This window comes from Syngnathoides biaculeatus, chromosome 4, assembly GCF_019802595.1.
Source record: "Syngnathoides biaculeatus isolate LvHL_M chromosome 4, ASM1980259v1, whole genome shotgun sequence".
Lineage (NCBI taxonomy): Eukaryota > Metazoa > Chordata > Actinopteri > Syngnathiformes > Syngnathidae > Syngnathoides > Syngnathoides biaculeatus.
The window spans coordinates 32,035,178-32,045,317 of NC_084643.1; the positions used below are offsets into that span (position 1 = coordinate 32,035,178).

The 10,140-nt window shown below is 41.4% G+C and overlaps 1 protein-coding gene across 1 annotated transcript; it reads left to right on the forward strand.

Annotated features, from left to right (window-relative positions):
- Positions 1–1,059: 1,059 nt before the first annotated feature.
- Positions 1,060–10,140, forward strand: si:dkey-193c22.1 (uncharacterized protein LOC567837 homolog). The gene is made up of 8 exons (XM_061817387.1): positions 1,060–1,405; positions 2,565–2,714; positions 2,779–2,899; positions 5,315–5,533; positions 5,655–5,738; positions 7,240–7,381; positions 8,773–8,935; positions 9,553–10,140. Coding segments are annotated over exons 1-8 (1,116 nt in total). The 5' UTR covers positions 1,060–1,403; the 3' UTR covers positions 9,788–10,140.

Here is a 10,140-nt window from a genome sequence, read left to right on the forward strand (position 1 = left end):
AGGCCAAGAGTTCCCGTCAGTGTCTAATTTACACCACCGGCACCTCCATTATTATTATTCCTCACGTCACTAACTTCACAGTGAAGTGTTGTTTAATGGAGCCCACTTTTTCCACCATTACACGTTTCAAGGGCTCCCAGTGTACTGACACACAATGTAGGATTGTTCACAGTTATTATCTTAGCACCGCTGTGAATACAATTATTCCGCTCAGGATCATATAATTCCCAAACAAGCGCGGGGTAGCTATTGTGAATTCATACAGCCGAATTGAAAACGGGCTGACTCGGCTTCAGGCTGTCAGCCGAAAGCCTGACTTTGCACCGTACAGTATATATACATAGCGGCTTAATTTCTATTGTGGCATTTGAAAAAAAAAAAAAAAAAAACACCTGGGACTCCCCACATCGTAACAGATGGAGGAGCAACCACACATTCGCTCAGGTTTGGAAGCTACGCTCCAAGGGGCCAAACATAACAATAACCTTCGAATTTATACTGCTTTTTTTTTTTTTGTGATTTTGCACGGAGAGGTTCCATGTTACAAGGCCAATGAAAGCAGACCTGAACTATATTATGAATGCTGGACCATAAAGCTCGTAATTTGTTCATTCTAATATGAAGGGTCAAAGAAATGTGACCAAGCCATACAGTGACTTTTGAATGACAACTTGTTAGCATGTTCTCAACAACATGAAACAAAATTTACAACTTATTCTAAACTCTGCGTTGTTTATCTTCACACCTTGAAGAACGAATTATTTTTCTTATTTTTAATGCCCATGTGGGGTGTCGGGGTAAGACTATACATGTGGCGGGCACTGTAAATACGGTTTTCTCTCTCCCTCTGGTGGGCAAAGTTCTCCCCTACATCCTTTTTGTTTACAAAATATTCAGACGTTAATTTGCATTTTTTTTATGTGATGAAGCACATTTATTTGAGTGCAATACGAACACGTAACCCTTGATATACAATTAACTCAACAACTTGTGAAGTATTGTACTTCCGGGTTATTGCCAAAGCCTATACATTAGGAACCAGATCAATCCTCTCACACAAAAATGAGTAGTTGACGAAAACCCTCAATTCGCCAAAATCTGGTATTATATTGAAAATGACAACGATCTGTTTAGTATTTTTTTCATAAATCTAAATTAATTGATGAAGAGTTTAAAAAAATTGAACAACAATACCAACTCTTCCTTGCCAGGTCATTATGAATTAGATTTAGGGTTTGACGTTAAACCCGGAAGTGAGTTCCCTCCTTCCTCACAGTTCATCTTCGTTTGACAGCGCGGTGGTGAATGGCTTCTGGAGGACAATGAGCGCGATCTCTTAACTTTGTTCGGCACTTCCACGTCCATTCGGAGATCGACAGAGACTCTAAATCACTACTGCAGCAATGTATGTTCTTGTTTTTTCTTTCACTTTGTTTTCGACCTCTTCCCTGTCAAAATAAGGGGAAACTACCAACGCTCCATCTCGAAACGGGAACGACAGGATTGTTTACTTAGTTTAGGAACATAGTACAGGAACTCGTTTTAAGAGAATGTGATGCTTAACATGTATATATTCCGTGGGTAGTCGGTTCACAATTTTTAGCAAGAGTTTGATTGCGATAATGTTAAGACTCAATCATATTTTGCCTTCTTGTTAATCTATACGTTTTTTTTTAATTAAAAACGAGTTGTGTAGTAGGCCCAACTGTTCATCAAAAAAAAAAATAAAAAAAAATTGTCAGACGGTAAAATATATTATGCACAGTTTCAACAATATCAAAACCTGTTTTAATGCCACTGTCAGTGACCGGTACATTCACAACTATGAATTACGGTGCAACTCATTCCTAACACACCCTAACACACTACAGAATAATTTAATAACTACAGCACTCTTTTAGAGACCTCTGGCAACAAGACTTTTGCTGATTTTGATTGGAAAAGGGGTGACACGGTGGTAAACCGTTGGCCTCACAGTTCTGAGGACCCGGGTTTTATCCCAGAACAGAAGTGTTAGGGGAAAAAAATATATATACAGTAAAGTCTCGGACACCTGTGTGGAGTCTGCATGTTCTCCCCGTGCCTGCGTGGGTTTTCTCCAGGCACTCCGGGGTCTTCCCACATCCCAAAAACATGCAACATTAATTGGACACTCGAAATTGTGATTGTGAGTGTGACCGTTTGTCTCAATGTGCCCTGCGATTGGCTAGCAACCAGTTCAGGGTGCACCCCGCCTCCTGCCCTTGACAGCTGAGATAGACTCCAGCACTCTCTGTGACCCTCGTGAGGATAAGCGGCAAAGGAAAATGGATGGATGATTGGAAAAGGGGGGGGGGCGATCAAATTAGCCCCAAATATCGGTATGTGTGTACGCTAATAAAATCACTCTTAATAACGTTCGGTATCTGGGGTTTGAAATTTTAGTTCGTGTTTTGTTCCTGTTCATGTAAGAAAAAAAAAAGAGCCTTTTAAAGCAACCTTTTTATGATTTTGGAAAATATTACTGATGACATGACTAACATTTCCAGTAGCTGATTACCAATTTTCTAATTTTCCTTTTCAAGGTCAGGGTTCAAGTACCACTTGTGGTTGCCAGTGACTGTGGGTGTCCTGTTTGTGGGTCTCCCGTACTCCATCTCTCTGGCCGCCCAGTTAATGCTCGGCTGGCCCAGCAAACCCGGATATAAAAAGTACTTAGAGGCTGTAAAACCAAGGTAACTTGATCAGCAAAAGCAAAAGTTTGATTCCATCTGACGTGACACTTTCCATCTCAACCAGACGGATTTACCGCATCACAAGAGCCGTGTTGGAGTCACTGAAATGCCTGCAATATGGGAGACTTTACCTCCAGCTGAAGTCATGGTATGAAAATGACAAGAACAGAATGCATTATGAAAAGGTGTGTTTTCAATCTTTGATTTTTTTTTTTTTTTTTAAAAAACATTCATGAGAAATAGAAATAAATCGTCACCTCGGCGCCTTTCAATTGTGAAGCAGACATACACTTGTTTGTGGAAAGAAAAACAAATATAGCTGTGCCTTGAGTTACTATTGAACCAATTTATGAGTTATGTGAGATAGGCTTGTAAGAGCCTAAATATAATTTCTGTTATTCAAATATTTTCAGTCAGAATAATTAGTCAAATAATTTCAGCTAAATTATAATTATGTGATATTGTGTATTCACAAATTGTTCATTATATGTATGATGTGGATGGTGAGTGTATTGCATTCTGTAATGTTTAAAATGAGGATTTGAGGTTTGCTACATAGTTGATACGTTGTGATGACGTAATGAACCGGAAGAAGAACAAAAGTTAGATGAAAAAAAGTGACAGTGGAAATATGGACGGTGGGGTGAAATAGTTTTTTGACGATCATCATCATTATTCGCATCATTAACATTCATCATCATCCGCAATCCTCATCATTTTCTTTGTGTTTTTATTCATTGACCTGGATTTCCTGTGCCCAGGTGATGTGGAAACAGTTTTATTTACTTTATTCTTACAGTTTGAATTCGAGTAACCCAACTGCGTCATGGATTACTTTTGTTTGCTCTTTTTTTTTGGTGCAAGTGAAGAAGGGATAATGCATCAAGATTAGCCCGTTAGGGAAACTACAAGGCTGTTATTTTGCTTAGACTTGCAAATGGTGGCACGAATGCCGATTCACGGTTCTTGGAAGCTGGATTCGAATCCGGCCTCGCCTGTGTGTCGCTTAGCACCTTCTCCGTGCGCCATTTTGGGTTTTCTCTGGGTATTTAGGTTTCCTCCCACACCCCTAAAAAAACCCATCAATCCATTCGTCCATTTTCCTCTCCTTATCCAAAGTAGGGTCGCGGGGTCAGCAACTTAAGCAGGGAAGCCCACACTTACATTTCCACAGCCACTTCATCAAGTTCTTCCGGGAGGAAGCCGGGCGAGCGGCGTAGTCGTTCCAGTGTAGCAAGTCGTCCCTGGGGTCTCCACCCATTGGGAAGTGACCTGAAAACCTCACCAGAGAGCCGTCCTGTGGTTATCCTAACCAGACACTCAAGCCACATCATTTGGCATCCCTCGCAACGGCTCAACTCTGAGCCCCTCCCGGGTGACAAAGCTCCTCACCTTTTCTGTTGGCCACCTGTATCCATGATGTTGTTGTTTTGGTCACGGCCCATAACCTGTGACCATAGATAAAGGTAGTAAAACAGAACGACCGGTAAATTGAGAGCGTTGCCTTTCAGCTCAGGTCTCTCATCATTCCCAGATCATCTGCAAAGAGCAGCAACGTGGTACTGATGTTAGACCGAATGAACAGAAGTGTTTGGGAAAAAAATATATACAGTAAAGCTTCGGTTTTCGAACGTCCCCATTTTCTAACAAATCAGTTTTTGAATGAAAATTTTGAGATTCTTTTGTTTCTCTTTTCGAATGAAAATCGGTACTGGAACGCCCCCGACAAAACCCGGAAATAACATATTGCGCGCGGCCAGACGAGCTGACCCACGACGCGCTTTGTTGTAAATTCCCACGCCGCTGAAAAAAAACGCGGAAACAACATAATGCGTGTGAAGCAAGCAGCTGAGGCACCTACGACAAGCTTTGTTATTGTCTATTCAAACGCCCCCTGAAAAAACCCTTGAATAACATCGCGCGCGGCACAAGCAGATGATCCACCCACAACGCGTTTAGTTATTATCTATTCGAACACAACCACCCCCCCCCCCCGAAAAAACACCGGAAATGACATAACGCGTGCAGCCCAGTCAACGCAGTTTTGTTATTCTGTATAACGCAGCCTCTGTACACAGATGTGTCCCGATAGTGACTATTGCTTTTCTTCTCATCTCATTTTCATTATCTCGTATTAACGCCCAATCATGGCTCCAAAGAAATGCTTTTTTCCTCCTCATTATTATTTGTTTAAAGTTATTCTGCACTTTTATCAATGAAAAATGCTTGCACTCCCGGCCTAGCATACTCTGCTACTAAAGCATACATTTTAAGCAAAAAATAAATATATGTGTATTTCTACTATGCAGTTTATTATCAGGAAAAGTTGAAAAAAATGCTTTAAAAAGCCCAATTTTTAGGCTTGGAACGCATTATTTCTTTTTCCATTCATTGTAATGGGAAACATCAATTTGGTTTTCGAACAATGCACTTTTCAAACCGTTTTCTGGAACGGATTGTGTTCGACAACCGAGGCATCACTCTATAATAAATTACTGCTCTTTAAAAAAAAAAAAAACAACAAAGTTGGGTCACTGAAGAATATAATCTTTACCTTTTTGGTCTCTGAGAATCACTTCTGCCATTGTCTCACTTTGAAGGGCATCGCATTTGGTCGCCGTGGGAACAAGCTTGACTTGTACCACCCTCCCGGGTTGGCAAAGTCTGGAGACAAGGCAGCGCCGCCGCCACTGGTGGTATTTGTCTACGGCGGCGCTTGGTCCTCTGGAGAACGATTCGTTTACTGTCTGGTGGCCAGACACCTTACTGAAGAACTCAATGCGGCTGTCATTTGTCCTGACTACACTACCTACCCAAAGGTTAGATCCCCAAATGTTCCCTTGTTCTCTAAGACTGAAATATGAATCGTTAAGTGACTTTAAAAATATATATGCCTTTATATTCCTCGGTTACTAAGCACAAATTTCTTTTGATTGACAGATGAACGTTTTAGGAATGGTGCAAGATATTGCAGACTGCCTGATTTGGGCTCAAGAGAGTGGACCTCAGTTTAACTTTGACAAAGTGAGAAAATTCAAATATTGACATTACTCGACAGAACAAGTTGACTCATTTTTCCTCAATAAATTCTTCAGCTATTAGGGGTTTTTCCCCCCACTTTTTCAATAATAGTCATAACCAGTCATAATCTATCAAACTGACACTTATTGGATGTTATTCTATGGCAATGGATAAAAGCACACTAAGCACTGTTCCGCCACCCAGTGTAGAAGTTGGTAAATTACAGTCTAATCAACCTTTTTGATTTTAAAAAAAAAAAAAAAAAAAAAGTGAAACATTGTCGTAACAATTTTTCCTATTACAAAAAACTGCAAATATAAATAATCAAAGGTCAAACTCGAATTAATTCAAACGTGTTTAAACTGTATAACCCATTATTTTAAATGAGACGATGCTTTTCGTTTTTTTTTTGTTTTCTTATTTTTGATTACAGGATTACATCATTTTTGCGTTTTAAACTAATCTATGCACTCACCACTTGATGCAGCTCTGCTTACCTTTTCGCTTTGGCACGATAGCAGGAGTGTCACCACCATGGTGGATGTGATGGTATTTCCGACATGCGCCCATCGTTTGAAAGTGGCTCTATTTCTTTGCCCTCGCCCAGTTGTTCATGTCTTGGTCGAAGAATTTCCATGTGGTTGGAGTTATTACGCATTTTAACCCCACTGTTACGTAATAGTGGCGCTGAAGTGCACAATGACTCGCTCACAGAAACCTTTTCAGAACTAGACTGATGATCAAAGATGAACATCTTTCTTTAACTTTTTTCTTATCTTCAACATTCACTTGTTGGGGAAAATTACCGTAATTCCTGGCCAGCGGAGCGCACCTGCTTATAAGCCTTACCCAGTACATTTGTAAAGGAAATATTATTTGGTACATACATAAGCCGCACCTGTGTAAAAGCCGCAAGTGCCCACATTGAAACCCACATTGAAACACGAGATATTTACAAAGAAAGAGGGTAAACAAAGAGTTTTCAAAGTTTTAGTACCTTAGCTTAGCTTAACATAGGAACAACACGGTAGCACGAACAAGATTGTTGAAAAAAAAAAAAAGCAACACTGTAGCACAGAACTAACAGGGCCAGTTAAAAAAAACATACCTAAATCACTGAGACATGGCAGCAACACGCTAGCGCGGTGCTAACGCTAGGCGGTGCTAACACTAGCGCGTGGTGAACAGGGCCGGTTTAAAAAAAAAAAAAAACACTGGTAAAAATCACTGAGAAAGAGCAACATGCTAGCACAGCACTAATGCTAGTTCAGCGCTAATAGGCCAGTTAAAAAAAACGTACCGGTAAAAGTCACTTCCTTGGCACATATATTCCTCCAGTCTCACGCTTACCATTTCTGCTCGAGTGCCCCGTTGCGGCCGTTAGGGAAAAAAATGCACAAACTAGCCGCATCACTACATAAGCCGCAGGGGTGAAAGCGTGTGAAAAAAGTCGCGGCTCATAGGCTGGATTTACGGTAACACCTTTTATTTCTGTCATTTGCAGGACAATATCATTTTAATTGGCCATTCGGCAGGTGCGCACTTGTGCGCACTGACCACGCTGTTTCTCCTCGATGCAAGGGAAGAGCTTTTTATTGAGGCGAGCAAGCAGCAAGACCTGGCGTCGGTGATCAAAGGAGTCATCGGTGAGAATCTGCATTGTTCCAGACAAGTTGATACTGTACAGGGACATTTGAGGTGCGTCCCGCGTCCTAGACGCATAAAAGTGACCAAGGAAGCATAGAGTGGGATGAATCTGTGACCACTGATGCGCAGCATTGCTCGCAAGGCTCGAATTAAGTGGTCTCGCATTCTAGTTTATCGGGTCAAAATGCTCATTTTGCGCAGCAAAGACACAATGAAAATCAAAAATTACAATCTGAATTTGTAAAATGTGTACAGTTCTTTGTTATTCTCTAATATTTTACGAGTGATATAAAATAAACACCCATCCTATCGTCTATCTTGAAAGGTTTTGAGAATATGTCCTAAAAAATGTGCTATCGTTATCAGGTCAAAAATACACCATAGTCAGTAAACAATAAAATATTTAATCGTATGGCGCAACGGAGAAGCAGCTCTAAAGTGTTGGCCTCACAGTTCTGAGGACCCAGGTTTGATCCCTGTCCTGCCTGTGTGGAGTTTGCATGTTCTCCCCGTGCATGTGTGGGTTTTCTCCGGGCACTCCGGATTCCTCCTACATCCCAAAAACATGCAACATTAATAGGACACTCTAAATTGGCCCTAGGTGTGATTGTGAGTCTGGGTGTTTGTATTCATGTGCCCTGCGTTTGGCTGGCAACCAGTTCAGGGTGTACCCCACCTCCTGCACGTTGACAGCTGGGATAGGCTCCAGCACTCCCCACGACCCTCGTGAGGATAAGCAGCAAAGAAAATGAATGGATGTATTTAATAGTAACAACTGTAATAAACTGTTAGATGGGCTGAAGCTTACCTGCGCCCTCACGGTGCCCAAAGTGCTTTACAAAGCCTCCCATTCACCCACTGAGACAAACATTCATACACCAACGGGCGACTGCTGCCATGCAAGCCGCTGCCAAGCCCACTGGGCGCAAATTAGGGTTGAGTGTCTTGCCAAGGACACTTCAACATTAGGACAGTGGAAGCCGAGGTTCGAACCAGCAATTCTTTAGTCGCCGGATTACTGGCCCTACCTAATGAGCCGCAATCTGCAATGAGAATAGATCATGAAGCAAGAACTGCGATGTAGCGGACGGAGGATTGCGTATTCCATGATGTTAAGTTACGGGGGACTCGTTCTTCTAGGGCTGGGTCTCATTGTTTTCATGACGTGCCTCCAGGGGCTCACATAGTCTCAAGTGTAAAATGATCTTAGAAAGGAAAAAAAAAACTTGGTTAGGTGTTAATATTAACAGCAATTAAAGTGTTTTCATGTGTAGTTAGGAAAATGGAGAATGCCGGGACATGTGTTGACTATTATTACAAATGTGGAAAAATGTCAATCGCTATTGAATCAATTGATTCAAATTCTTTATGGCTGACTTTTTTTGAGCAGGGCTCAGCGGTGTGTATAACATCGTGGAGCATTACGAGTATGAGCAGAAAAGAGGTGTGGAATACGTCTCGGCCATGCATAAAGCCATGAATGGAGTGGAGAACTTTGCGTACTACTCACCCACGCACTGGCTGGAGACGTTCGACCAGGACAAACTGAGCAGGCGAGTGGCTAATACTTTACGTTATTTCCGGCCTATAACGGCCGCAAGGGGGCACTCGAGCGGAAAAGGTAAGAGTGAGACCAGTGGAATATATGTGCCAAGGAAGTGACTTTTACCAGTTTTTTTTTAACCAGCCTTCTTAGTGCTGCGCTAGCGTGTTGCTGCTGTGTTACTGCTGTCTCTCAGTGATTTTTACCGGCACGTTTTTTTTTTTTTTTTAAACCGGCCCTATTTGGGTTGCGTTAGCGCCGCGCTAGCATGTTTCTGTTGTGTTACTACCGTTTCTCAGTGATTTAGGTATGTTTTTTTTAACCGTCTCTTTTAGTGCTAAGCTGCCCTGACTGTTTTTTTGTTTTTTTTAACCAGCCGTTAAGTAAGTAAGTTAAGGTATTAAAACTTTGAAAACTCTTTCTGTGTACCGTCTTTCTTGGTAAATATGTTGTGTTAAAATGCGGGCACTTGCTGCTTTTAGACAGGTGCAGCTTATGTATGTACCAAATGGTATTTCCTTCACAAATGTATTGGGTGAGGCTTACAATCCGGTGCGCTCTGTAGGCCGTAAATTACGGTAATATTTTATTAAGGCGACAATAATTCCTTCTTTCTGCTCCTTCCAGGTTGCCTCCATTCACATTGATCCACGGGGCCAGAGACATCATGGTTCCGGCAGAAGCTTCCGCCAAGTTCTCTGAGCTCCTCACGTCGCTGTCCGTGAAGTCTTTTCTGTACGTGTTGCCCGAGGTCGACCACAGGGAGATGATCGTCGACCTCATGGCGCCCGAGCGACGGTTCTACCACGCCATCTACAGCTGCATTAAACACCAATACAGGAAACTTGTGAAAGTCAGATGATGTCACATCTGCGGATGGGAAGGCATATTTCTGTCATTTTTCACATTTTTATATTACATTTTATATGTGGTTTTTGTATTATATTATCAGTATTCTGTTAAATTTTACATTATTTATGTTAAATTATAAGTCTGTTATTAGTTCGACTCCAATACTGATGAGAAAAAAGTGCAATCAATAGCAATAACATAGTGGTGGTCCTGAATTATGAATAGTTTGTATGTGCCCTGTGATTGGCTATGAATAACAAATGTACCTAAAGTGCAAAGTTGTGTAAAGCTGGACTAAAATTTGACATTCTAATAAGGGTCGTTATGTTTTTAGACCTAATAAATGAATCATTGATCCATGAA

Coding starts and splice junctions, on each gene's coding strand:
- si:dkey-193c22.1 (XM_061817387.1), top strand. Junction 2,900..5,314: donor ACAGAATGCATTATGAAAAG/GTGTGTTTTCAA, acceptor CTCACTTTGAAG/GGCATCGCATTTGGTCGCCG. Junction 7,382..8,772: donor GGTGATCAAAGGAGTCATCG/GTGAGAATCTGC, acceptor TTTTTTGAGCAG/GGCTCAGCGGTGTGTATAAC.